This window comes from Salvelinus fontinalis, chromosome 17 (genome assembly GCF_029448725.1).
Source record: "Salvelinus fontinalis isolate EN_2023a chromosome 17, ASM2944872v1, whole genome shotgun sequence".
In the NCBI taxonomy this organism is placed as follows: domain Eukaryota; kingdom Metazoa; phylum Chordata; class Actinopteri; order Salmoniformes; family Salmonidae; genus Salvelinus; species Salvelinus fontinalis.
The window spans coordinates 22,543,742-22,557,115 of record NC_074681.1 but is presented as its reverse complement, the minus strand read 5'-3'; the positions used below and the strand labels follow the sequence as shown (position 1 = coordinate 22,557,115).

Sequence of the window (13,374 nt, the reverse complement as noted above, 5' to 3'; positions counted from 1 at the left end):
TAGGTTCATGCTCTACAACATCCGCAGAGTACGACCCTGCCTCACACAGGAAGCGGCGCAGGTCCTAATCCAGGCACTTGTCATCTCCCGTCTGGATTACTGCAACTCGCTGCTGGCTGGGCTCCCTGCCTGTGCCATTAAACCCCTACAACTCATCCAGAACGCCGCAGCCCGTCTGGTGTTCAACCTTCCCAAGTTCTCTCACGTCACCCCGCTCCTCCGCTCTCTCCACTGGCTTCCAGTTGAAGCTCGCATCCGCTACAAGACCATGGTGCTTGCCTACGGAGCTGTGAGGGGAACGGCACCTCAGTACCTTCAGGCTCTGATCAGGCCCTACACCCAAACAAGGGCACTGCGTTCATCCACCTCTGGCCTGCTCGCCTCCCTACCACTGAGGAAGTACAGTTCCCGCTCAGCCCAGTCAAAACTGTTCGCTGCTCTGGCACCCCAATGGTGGAACAAACTCCCTCACGACGCCAGGACAGCGGAGTCAATCACCACCCTCCGGAGACACCTGAAACCCCACCTCTTCAAGGAATACCTAGGATAAAGCAATCCTTCTGCCCCCCCCCCCCCCCCCCCCCCCCCCTTAAAAGATCTGATGCACTATTGTAAAGTGGCTGTTCCACTGGATGTCATAAGGTGAATGCACCAATTTGTAAGTCGCTCTGGATAAGAGCGTCTGCTAAATGACTTAAATGTAAATGTAAATGTAATGTGTGTGTGTGTGTGTGTGTGTGTGTGTGTGTGTGTGTGTGTGTGTGTGTGTGTGTGTGTGTGTGTGTGTGTGTGTGTGTGTGTGTGTGTGTGTGTGTGTGTGTGTGTGTGTGTGTGTGTGTGTGTGTGTGTGTGTGTGTGTGTGTGCGAGCATACATACGTATGTGTTGGTGGTTGTGCGTAAGAGTGACTGTTCCAGGTTTGGCATTAACTAAAGTTCTATAGCGCACATCGGGGACTCAAGGATGAGGGCATCGCTCTGTGGGTCAAAGCCAACGCACCTTACCCAATGCCTATTTTACCGACCTCCCTGTCCCTTCAAAGCCTTGGCTACAGCCTGCTGCGTGTATAGCCGACACAGGACACACACCCCCACACATAATCTCTATCAGGGCAGAGCAATGGACGAATAACAAGCCTTGATCAATACACAACTCGACAAGTTTATGGATGCAAACAAAGCTACGTCTGACTGTGTGTGTGTTGTACCTGGTTCCCTACATTAGAAATGTAACACTACGTGACTTACCCTTATCTAAAACCAGACCATTCTGGTTCTAAACAGTCTTACTAAACAGCCATGATTATTTGTTTGGATCCATGAGACTTAAAATATGTCATATGCAGTAAACCATATATCTTGACTATTGAGTGTTTGACCCCCCTGACCATGACTTGCTGTAAAAAGCCAGAAACCTAGACGGTAGTAGTGCTCCTTTTGTGAAGGACGAAGTAATAAACAACAGGATGTTAGAGGAGCTCATTGCTTTGGTTTACACTCGACAGGAAACCAGACCAGTCCAGACCAGCACTAACAGGTCATGCACTACTAAAGACGTTGTGTCAAAAGCCTTTTGAGATGTTGACGACTCTTTGAATGTATAAAAATGGTATTTGTGCTATTTCATTTAAGATTTAAGGTCGAACACCCACATGCATACACACATATAAATACTTGTGTATGAATACACATTTGCATGCATACCGTATTTACAGTACACGAAAAATAGCCTATTACACCTTGAAGGATGGAATGAATCCTTGGCATAATCAGAGAAGAAGACATAAAAAGTTCCGTCTTTTTATGTGGATAATACTGGGCTGTGCTTTGTGCATGTCCCCCTGTTGGGAGTGTTCACACACAGAGGGATGACACACTATCACCTGGCTGCCACACTCACTCACACTCCTGGTCATGTCACCAGGAGCCTGATATTCCAATGCTGGAAGCCGGAATTCTTCAGCTGATTGTGTTTGGTTGCAAACAGTGGCAAGTCACTATTTATGTAACAACAAACTCAATCAAGTCTGCATGATTTTATCCGTGCGGCCATCCTAGGTGTGATTGTCCAGTTGTCCAGTCTGACCATCCTCAGAGACAGGTAACTCCTCGATGAGCATCCCTCCATTGTGCAGTGGGCTGTCCCAGTATCCCAGTGTACCATTTACCCACAGGAGACCTTGGTTCATTCTTTAGTGGAACCCCCAGTGACTCCTGACGGATGTGATAGCCCAGGACGGGGAGGTCTGGAACTCAAGTTTACAACAGTGCGGCACTTCTTCTCTCCACCTCCCTACACCGCCAATTCTTTCACCCGTTCCACCACCACTCCTCCCACATCTACATCTATCTCCTCTTCTTCATCCTCCTCTCCCAGAGTGGGCACGCAGGGTGAGGGCAAGCATGGCATGGGGTGGATGCTGACACTGACACTGGGGCTAGAGCTGCTGTTACCCGTGCCACCGAGGCTAACCATGCTGGCTCGAACTGTGAAGCTGGCGACAGAGTTGACACTGCCCAGTTTGGTGGGAACGCTGGCCTTGCCGCAGGAGTGGGCGCGGCGGTTCAGGCTGGCAGAGCGCACCACGGAGGAGGTGGTGGCGCAGCCCGCGCTGTGGACCTTGCCCTCCAGGAAATAGGTGAGCATCTCACCCTTACCCTTCACGCTGACCTTCCCCCGGCACACCAGGTCATAGTTATCCTCCAGGATACGGTACACATCCTCTGTTACCTGGGGGAGGAAAGGAGGGAGCGCGAGAGAAAGAGAGAGACAGGGAGGGAGAGAGAGATTAAACCACTGTCATAAAATGAGATTTACTCACCAACACCAATCTACTCCGGGCCAATCCTCAAGCCTCAAACATCACTCCTAATTTAATACGGTACCTGTATCTTGCCAGGGACTCCGGTGCTGTCCATGCGACTGGCCACATTCACTGTGTTCCCCCAGATATCATACTGAGGCCTCCTGGCCCCGATCACACCCGCCACCACCGGACCCACGTTGATACCCACTCTCAAGACAAAGTCGTTGTATGACTGGTAGTTGATTTCATCCAGCACATCAAACATCTCAATAGCATAGTCTGCAACTGTGCTCAGGTGATCATAGACAGATCTTTTGTCCTGTAGAAAGGAAGTCAAAATATATATACTGTATGTCATAATCACATTCATTCATTGTCCTTGTTATATTCATATTTTTATTTATTTATTAAACATGCGCAAGCACACACACACACACACACACACACACACACACACACACACACACACACACACACACACACACACACACACACACACACACACACACCTTTGTTCCGATGGTGGGGACTAGACCCACAGCTGCCATATAGGTGCTGCCTATGGTTTTGATCTTCTCAATGTCCTTATAGCATTCTTTATCCATGAGCTGAGGAAAAATAAACAAGATTCACAGCCATACACAGAAGAATAGAACACATTCTCCCAGTTAAGTTAACTGCAGCAACCGAAAGGGCCTCACCTCGTCAAAATCAGCGATGATTTCATTGAGTAGTCTCAGACACTCTACTCCCATGTTGTTCCCATCCAGCTCAATGTAGAAGTCATTGAAGTTGGGGATGGAAGCAAACAGCACTCCGACTTGGGCATAGGACTGGTAATACAGATCCTATAGGAGAACAGATAATCACCCTTAGGCCATACATACAGCGCATTCGTAAATGCACCGTACTTGACTTTTTTCAACATTTTGTTACGTTACAGCCCTATTATAAAATTGATTCAATAATTTTTCCTCCTCATCAATCTACACAAAATACCCCATAATGACAAAGCAAAAACAGGTTTTTAGAAATGTTTGCAAATCTATTACAAATAAAAAACTGAAATATTAGATTTACATATGTATTCAGACCCGTTACTCAGTACTTTGTTGAAGCACCTTTGGCAGCGATTACAGACATTCCGAGACTTGTCATGAAGACACTTTTGTGTTGTCTTGTCTGTGTGCTTAGGGTCGATGTCCTGTTGGAAGGTAAACCTTCATCCCAGTCTAAGTTCCTGAGCTCTCTGGAGCAGGTTTTATCAAAGATCTCTCTGTACTTTGCTCCTTTCATCTTTCGCTCAAGACTAGTCTCCCAATCCCTGCTGCTGAAGAACATCCACACATCATGATGCTGGCACCAACATGCTTCACCGTAGGGATGGTGCCAGGTTTCCTCCAGACGTGACGCTTGGCATTCAGGCCAAAAAGTTCAATCTTGGTTTCATCAGATCAGAGGATCTTGTTTCCCATGGTCTGAATACTTTAGGTGCCTTTTGGCAAACTCCAAGCGGGCTGTCATGTGTCTTTTACTGAGGAGTGACTGCCGTCTGGCCACTACTGTAAAGGCCTGATTTGTGGAGTGTTGCAGAGATGGATGTCCATCTGGAAGGTTCCCCATCTCCACAGAGGAACTCTGGAGCTCTGTCAGAGTGACCATCGGTTCTTGGTAAACCTCCCTCACTAAGGCCCTTCTCTCTCGATTGCTCAGTTTGGCCAGCCGGCCAGCTCTATGAGAGTCTTGGTGGTTCCAAACTTCTTCCATTTAATAATGATGGAGGCCACTGTGTTCTTGGGGACCTTCAATGCTGCAGACATTTTTGGGTACCGTTCACCAGATCTGTGCATCAACATAATTATCTCTCTGAGCTCTATGGACAATTCCTTGAACCTCATGGCTTAGTTTTAGCACTGACATGCAATGTCAACTGTGGGCCTTTCCAAATCATGTCCAATCAATTGAATTTACCACAGGTGGACTCCAATCTAGTTGTAGAAACATCTCAAGGATGATCAGTGGAAACAGGAGGCACCTGAACTCAATTTTGAGTCTCAAAGCAAAGGGTCTGAATACTTATGTAAATAAGGTATTTTTGTTTTTTATTTTTAATACATTTTCAAACATTTCTAAAAACCCGTTTTCGCTTTTTTATTTTGGTGTGTTGTGTGTAGATTGATGAGGAAAACAATGATTTAATGCATTTTAGAATAAGGCTGTAATGTAACAAAATGTGGATGAAGGGAAGGGGTCTGAATATTTTCCGAATTCACTGTATGACAAAGATATCAATAATCCTATTAGACTTTGAGGGGTTATATCCTTTATGAAACATCAATGCTGTCTGTCTGCCTGCCTCTGTCTGTCCGTCTATCCGCCTGTCCGTCCGTCCGTCCATAGGACTCACCATGTTTCTGGGGTTGGACAAGAGGAAGTGTTGAGCCACGTGAGCAGGAAGCAGGTTGAAAAGAATCCGCCTGTTGTCCAGCTTGACCTTCTCCATGCCATCCCTCTCCTCCTCTGCCTGACAACGCACACACGCACGCACGCACGCACCCACGCACAAACAAATGCCATATACTAATTTGAATAAAACTGGAACATTATATTCAACCCACAGTACAACTCAAGCCTGAAATTCGAAGTTCTTACCACAAGGTGTCAGTAAAAGCTCTAAATGTACAGGACTGAGGCGCTGTGTTAGCCTGACGTTATGGACAAGGAGCACTAGGTAGAACCAATAGCTATAAGTTCCAAACCATAGAATTAGAATTATAATATTATATAGCAATGTAATAGGATCTCTATGGTCCAAACCTAAAGCCAGCCTCTACTAGAGACCTATCGGTGTCCTATCCTAACCAACATTCCAATATCAGACACCACCACTCTGCCCGCAGCTTTAACAGCCAACAGCCTGGCACTGGCTGTTACACACAGTGACACACACAGAAACACACACCTGTGTGGCCCAAAGGAAGTCCAGTCGTAGTTTGAGGTCCAGTTGTCTGGAGTGGAGGGCCAGGGCACTGGTGAACAGCAGCAGGGATAGGATGGGCTCATAGCCCCGGATCTGGAGATTAGACCCCCCACTGTGGGACAAACCAATAGAGACATCAGCAACATATACAAAAGGACTGTACCACATTATTCATTAAAAGGGGAGTTTATTACATGGGAAGACACCCCTCCACCCCCACAGAGAAATAACGCTATGGACCCCATCACTGTTGGACAAACCAACAGAGAAGACAGCAATATAAGTAGGTACACATTAAGACTGTACCACATCATAAATTAATAGGGGAAGTCGGGAGATGTGGATAGACCAACTGATGCGTCCTCTTTTTCAGTGTGTTATGTTGACTGTGTTGACAGTCATTGATCTACATGTCATTTTAAATGCCGAGAGCAACCCTATGGAATATCAGTAGCCTGGTCAAACTGTGCACTGTGCCAGCTTCGCGCACTGACCAACGCGAGGAGGTAGGCGGCCTGTTTCTGATTTAGCAAATCTGAACGGCACCTTCCGCATTCAAATGCTAAAATGGCTTGTGTGGTATTAGGCTTTATTAGTTATGTGACAACCCATGTCAATTGATAGGTTATTGGAGACTAATGGAGACCCAACTCTCATGTGGCTATATCCCACCTGCTTAACGTGGCTTACAATTGATTTTATTTTGATTGTTCAGGTTCACCATCAGCAATCGTTTTGGTAGTTTTGCTTAAAGAAAATCTGATTATATGATAATCTTTATATGGAGAATGGAAAATTAATGTGTTTATGCAACAACAAATTGCATCGAATCGTTCTTGAATCTTTGGACACTGTGTTAACTCACCTCCAGACGAGCTTCAATGCCATACAACTCTCCTTCTGTGGCCTCCAACTGCTCTTAAACGCAAGTAAAACTAAATGCATGCTATTCAATCGATCACTGCCCACACCTGCTCGCCCGTCCAGCATCACTACTCTGGACGGCTCTGACTTAGAATACGTGGACAACAACAAATACCTAGGTGTCTGGTTAGACTGTAAACTCTCCTTCCAGACTCACATTAAGCATCTCCAATCCAAAATTAAATCTAGAATCGTCTTCCTATATCGCAACAAAGCCTCCTTTACTCATGCTGCCAAACATACCCTCGTAAAACTGACCATCCTACCGATCCTCGACTTTGGTGATGTCATCTATAAAATAGCCTCTAACACTCTACTCAACAAACTGGATGCAGTCTATCACAGTGCCATCCATTTTGTCACCAAAGCCCCAAACACTACCCACCATTGCGACCTGTACGCTCTCGTTGGTTGGCCCTCGCTTCATACTTGTCGCCAAACCCACTGGCTCCAGGTCATCTACAAGTCTCTGCTAGGTAAATCCCCGCCTTATCTCAGCTCACTGGTCACCATAGCAGCACCCACTCGTAGCACGCGCTCCAGCAGGTACATCTCACTGGTCACACCCAAAGCCAATTCCTCCTTTGGTCGTCTTTCCTTCCAGTTCTCTGCTGCCAATGACTGGAACGAACTGCAAAAATCTCTGAAGCTGGAGACTCATATCTCCCTCACTAGCTTTAAGCACCAGCTGTCAGAGCAGCTCACAGATCACTGCACCTGTACATAGCCCATCTGTAAACAGCCCATCTATCTACCTACCTCAATTACCTACCTCAATACTGTATTTATTTATTTATCTTGCTCCTTTGCACCCCAGTATCCCTACTTGCACATTCATCTTCTGCACATCTACCATTCCAGTTTTTATGTCACGATCGTCAACGGGACTGAGAGAGGACCAAGGCGCAGCGCGTGGAAAGTACATCTTTTATTTTAAAGAAGGAAAAAACAAAACAACAAACGACCGTGAAGCTATACAAACATCAGTGCTGACACAAAACACTTCGACATAGACAATTCCCCACAAACAGCTAAAGCCTATGGTTGCCTTAAATATGGCTCCCAATCAGAGACAACAATAACCAGCTGTCTCTAATTGAGACCCAATTCAGGCAACCATAGACTTTCCTAGATACCTACACTCAACCATAGACACAGCTAGACTACTATACTAAACATAAACCCAACTACTCTAATAAACCCCCTAAACCTTACAACCACCCTAGACACTACAAAAACACATACATTCCCCATGTCACACCCTGACCTAACTAAAATAATTAAGAAAACAAAGAATACTAAGGCCAGGGCGTGACAGTTTAATTGCTGTATTGTAATTACTTCGCCACCATGGCCTATTTATTGCCTTAATTCCCTTATCTTACCTCATTTGCACTCTCTGTATATAAACTTATTTTGTTCTACTGTATTATTGACTATGTTTTGTTTATTCCATGTGTGACTCTGTGTTGTTGTATGTGTCGAATTGCTATGCTTTATCTTGGCCAGGTCGCAGTTGCAAATGAGAACTTGTTCTCAACTAGCCTACCTGGTTAAATAAAGGTGAAATTAAAAAAAAATGTAAAATTAAAAATCAAACTGAATCGCACCGAATCATTTCAAACTAAAATGCATTGTTCCTGTATCGTATCGGAGCCCATGTATCTAGATACGTATCGAATCATCTTGAAAGGGAAAGATACACATCCCTAGTAAATGTGTGTATCCTCTCTTTCACCCGACAGTGTGTGTATGTTCTGTCTTCTCTCTTACCTTGCGGTGCGTCTGAATCCGCTGAGCTCCAGCACAGTGACATACAGCACCCCCAGGAGGAGCAACAGTGCCATCTTTGGCATCCAGGATACGCGCAGGAAGAGCGCCAGTGTCAGCGTGCCCACAACGCATGACAAGAACGCGTAGCGGGCACCGTCGCACGGCAGCTCCATCAAAGTATGGTTGAAGCTTTGTAGCGGGCCTGCTGTATCCATGTTGACGATGGAGCTGTTGGAGTGGTGGGCACTACCCCACAGCCACGGCATGCAGCCCACCTGGGAGAAAAACATAGGAGAGGAGAGGAGTGTAGAGGAGAGGAGTGTAGAGGAGAGGAGTGTAGAGGAGAGGAGAGGAGTGTAGAGGAGAGGAGTGTAGAGGAGTGGAGAGGAGTGTAGAGGAGAGGAGTGTAGAGGAGTGGAGAGGAGTGTAGAGGAGTGTAGAGGAGAGGAGTGTAGAGGATAGGAGAGGAGAAGACAGGAGAGGAGAGGAGAGGAGAGGAGTGTAGAGGAGAGGAGATGAGAGGAGAGGAGAGGAGTATAGAGGAGAGGAGAGGAGTGTAAAGGATAGGAGAGGAGTATAGAGGAGAGGAGAGGAGTGTAGAGGATAGGAGAGGAGTATAGAGGAGAGGAGTGTAGAGGAGTGTAGAGAAGAGGAGAGGAAAGAATAAAAGAGGAGAGAATAGAAGAGGAGAGGAGAGGAAATTAGTATAGAGGAGAGGAGAGGAGAGGATAGAATAGAATAGGAGAGGAGCGGAGAGGAGAGAATAGAAAATAAAATAAGAGAAGAGAAGGCAAATATGGCAAATGTTAATACCTCTCGAGCAGTAATTCAAAGGTTGGTTCTTTGCATATTTGATTGACATGACATTTACATTCATGTGTTCAAGAGTACTGCAATGAATATAATGAGTATAGGTGGTTTAGTGCCATGTTGTTAACCCTACTTACCACACAGGCCTGGGCTACAGCATAGATTAAGAGCACTATGAGAACACACAGAACGGTACGGATCTGAATGGTGAGGCACCCTGGAAAACACTGAGAGAGATAGAGAGAGAGAGAGAGACAGAGACAGAGACAGAGAGAGAAGAGAGAGAGAAGAGAGAGAGAGAGAGAGAGAGAGAGAGAGAGAGAGAGAGGATAGACACAGAGAGAGAAAGAGATTAAGGAGGAAAGGGGAGGGAGACTGGTAAGAATTTTAATTTGAAAAGACATTACATTTGTATAATATTAGCTGAGGGGTTTGGGAAAGTTGGAAAAAGTAAAACTGTCAACCTCAACGAAAGCTGAAATTAATAGACTTAGCATTGAGTTTGAAGGAAAACTGAGTGTGATTTGCAAAGTTTTCTGAAGGCCATTGACATCAATTTACATACACCAGATTCCCATTATAGACTACTTATGAAAAAATAATTGAATATTTGCCTATTTAAGCTGAAATGTTTTATATTTGATAAATTAAATTTACCAGCACTAACTTATCACAAATTACTTATAGCTTGAGCCAAGAGTTTCTCGTGGCCACTTGACCTACCCAAGGAAAACTACTTACAGCTAATGAGCCAGTCAAAAAAGTGAGTGAGTGAATAAGTAAAAGAACGACATGTTAAATCAGATGGTGACCAAGGCATCAAGCAGGCATTTACCTGTAATTTAGTGACATGCAGGTACATGATACAAACTACTAGGAAACAGATGCAGGTGACCAGTAGGACCAGAACCACTGTTCCCCTGGTGACAGAAGCAGGAGAGAGGAGGAATAGAGTGGAAGAAAGAGGGGAGAGAGAGAGGAGAAGAAGGGGGAGAGTTAGTGGACAGAGCCTGTGGAAGTCAACTGAAAAGGCAGCAGATCAAAAGAGAAGAGAAAAATATAGTGTGTTCTGTGGGGGGGGGGGTGGGGGGGTGAATGGCAAGCAACCCTAGTTGTTAGAGGGGTGGGAAGGGGTGGGGTTGGGGGACGGGAGGTTATGTGTGGAGGCTCACTTCTTTTTGTTTATTTTCCTTTAAATGTATTATTATTATTAGTTAACTCTGTAATATGATCATAATGATCAATACTTTGTATTATGTACCTTTTTAAAAGGTTTCTCTTCTTGAGTGGCAGCCCACAGGTGAATATGAACTGAATATAAAATTATATGAATTTCTATATTGTACCAGTAATACCCACACCCCACCCGCCCATAAAAAAGACTAAATAAATAAACATTTGGTCACAAAAATAAATAAATCATACAGTAAAATGAAAGCAGGAAAGAGAGAGCTGCAGAGAGATACAGAGAGAGATACAGAGAGAGATACAGAGAGAGACACAGAGAGAGCTGCAGAGAGATACAGAGAGAGATACAGAGAGAGATACAGAGAGAGACACAGAGAGAGCTGCAGAGAGATACAGAGAGAGACAGAGAGAGCTGCAGAGGGAGCTGCAGAGAGAGCTGCATTGAGAGATACAGAAAGAGATACAGAGAGAGCTGCAGAGAGCTACAGAGTGAGCTACAGAGAGAGATACAGAGAGCTACAGAGAGAGATACAGAGAGCTACAGAGAGAGCTACAGAGGGAGCTGCAGAGAGCTACAGAGAGAGCTACAGAGAGCGTGTGTTGCTGTCAGACATCATATAGTAAAATGAAAGAGAGAGATAGAGGGAGAAAGTGAAAGAGAGAGAGAGAGAGAGAGAGAGAGAGAGAGCCCGAGACTGAGAGAGAGAGAGAGAGAGAGAGAGAGAAAGAGAGAGAGAGCTACAGAATGAGTTGCTGTCGGATATCCTCTAATAACCTAATACATACTGTGGTAGGATGACACCTCTAATAACCTAATACATACTGTGGTAGGATGATATCCTCTAATAACCTAATACATACTGTGGTAGGATGATATCCTCTAATAATCTAATACATACTGTGGTAGGATGATATCCTCTAATAACCTAATACATACTGTGGTAGGATGACACCTCTAATAATCTAATACATACTGTGGTAGGATGATATCCTCTAATAACCTAATGCATACTGTGGTGGGATGATATCCTCTAATAACCTAATACATACTGTGGTAGGATGACACCTCTAATAATCTAATACATACTGTGGTAGGATGATATCCTCTAATAATCTAATACATACTGTGGTAGGATGACACCTCTAATAACCTAATACATACTGTGGTAGGATGATATCCTCTAATAACCTAATACATACTGTGGTAGGATGATATCCTCTAATAACCTAATACATACTGTGGTAGGATGATATCCTCTAATAATCTAATGCATACTGTGGTAGGATGATATCCTCTAATAATCTAATACATACTGTGGTAGGATGATATCCTCTAATAATCTAATGCATACTATGGTAGGATGATATCCTATAATAATCTAATACATACTGTGGTAGGATGATATCCTCTGATAATCTCATGCATACTGTGGTAGGATGATATCCTCTAATAATCTAATACATACTGTGGTAGGATGATATCCTCTAATAATCTAATACATACTGTGGTAGGATGATATCCTCTAATTACATTTACATTTAAGTCATTTAGCAGACGCATTTATCCAGAGCTAATGATCTAATACATACTGTGGTAGGATGATATCCTCTAATAATCTAATACATACTGTGGTAGGATGACACCTCTAATAATCTAATGCATACTGTGGTAGGATGATATCCTCTAATAATCTAATACATACTGTGGTAGGATGACACCTCTAATAATCTAATGCATACTGTGGTAGGATGATATCCTCTAATAATCTAATACATACTGTGGTAGGATGACACCTCTAATAATCTAATACATACTGTGGTAGGATATATCCTATAATCATCTAATACATACTGTGGTAGGATGATATCCTCTAATAATCTAATGCATACTCTGGTAGGATATATCCTATAATCATCTAATACATACTGTGGTAGGATGATATCCTCTAATAATCTAATACATACTGTGGTAGGATGATATCCTCTAATAATCTAATGCATACTGTGGTAGGATGACACCTCTAATAATCTAATACATACTGTGGGATGATGAGAAAGTAGACAAGGCCGAACAAGGTAGCTAGGATTAGAGAGAGGACTACAGCGCTGGAGAAGTACTCATCGTGTAGCTGGTGGTACTGTCAGAGAAACCAGAGAGAGGGATGTCTCAGATATATGCAAAACAATTAATAAAGCAGACATGGATGCAATGTCTATGAAAGAGTCCTATTCAAAAGTAATTTTATTCCTTATGTTTCAGAGTTTGCAGTTGTGTGTGTGTACATGTATGTTGTAAGTGCAGTACAGTAACTCACCCTCTGCTCGCGCTCAGAGCACTTGTACATGAGTGTAAGGAAGTTGAGGTCAGCTGTGTCCGACTCTGTCTGCCTCGCCTCGATCAGACGACCAATGTAGCGGTTGACCCGCGTGCCCGGGCTGGCCTGGGTCACGTTAGCTGACACCGAAGTCCGGTTCCGCAGTTTATCTGGAGCCGTCCGCAGGGCCCTCCGCTGTGGCACAGCATTGTGGGAAACGGAGTCCTGACTTAACTACGTTCAGAGGGTTTGATACCAGCTGTTCAAAACAATGGAGCTTGGAGGAAAAATACTACGGGGCTTTTACTGTCTATTGTTGAGGATCACTGCGGGGTAGAGAAAGTTTAAATCTAACTGCATGTAGGTAGGGTTGTGACGATACCAGTATCGCAATATCGCAATATTTGATTTTCCATGCCAAAAAAGAAAACACAAAGCAGAAGAAAGTCTTTGGACCTTAAAAACCTACTTTAAGTAAAATATTCTGTGCTATATATATATTTTTTTTAAGACTCTGGATGACAACATAATAATGTTTGTTTCAAACATTAGGGCATTTTTACTCAAGAAATTAAATCT

At 44.1% G+C, this 13,374-nt stretch overlaps 1 protein-coding gene across 2 annotated transcripts in view; it reads right to left on the bottom strand.

The window, feature by feature from the left end:
- Positions 1 to 594: 594 nt before the first annotated feature.
- The window catches only part of LOC129813986 (adenylate cyclase type 1-like), a 56,537-nt gene continuing 43,757 nt past the window's right edge, over positions 595 to 13,374 (bottom strand). Inside the window, exons 9-19 of one of the 2 annotated variants that reach the window (XM_055866680.1) lie at positions 12,796 to 13,029; positions 12,521 to 12,618; positions 10,128 to 10,212; positions 9,430 to 9,519; positions 8,483 to 8,757; positions 5,768 to 5,897; positions 5,213 to 5,329; positions 3,507 to 3,653; positions 3,315 to 3,413; positions 2,885 to 3,124; positions 595 to 2,729 (exon numbers count right to left, since the gene is read on the bottom strand). In XM_055866680.1, the coding sequence (XP_055722655.1) occupies positions 2,292 to 2,729; positions 2,885 to 3,124; positions 3,315 to 3,413; positions 3,507 to 3,653; positions 5,213 to 5,329; positions 5,768 to 5,897; positions 8,483 to 8,757; positions 9,430 to 9,519; positions 10,128 to 10,212; positions 12,521 to 12,618; positions 12,796 to 13,029 (1,953 nt within the window). In that variant the 3' untranslated portion in view covers positions 595 to 2,291. The remainder of the gene's footprint in view (positions 2,730 to 2,884; positions 3,125 to 3,314; positions 3,414 to 3,506; positions 3,654 to 5,212; positions 5,330 to 5,767; positions 5,898 to 8,482; positions 8,758 to 9,429; positions 9,520 to 10,127; positions 10,213 to 12,520; positions 12,619 to 12,795; positions 13,030 to 13,374) is intronic. The other variant, XM_055866679.1, reaches the window with a different exon arrangement.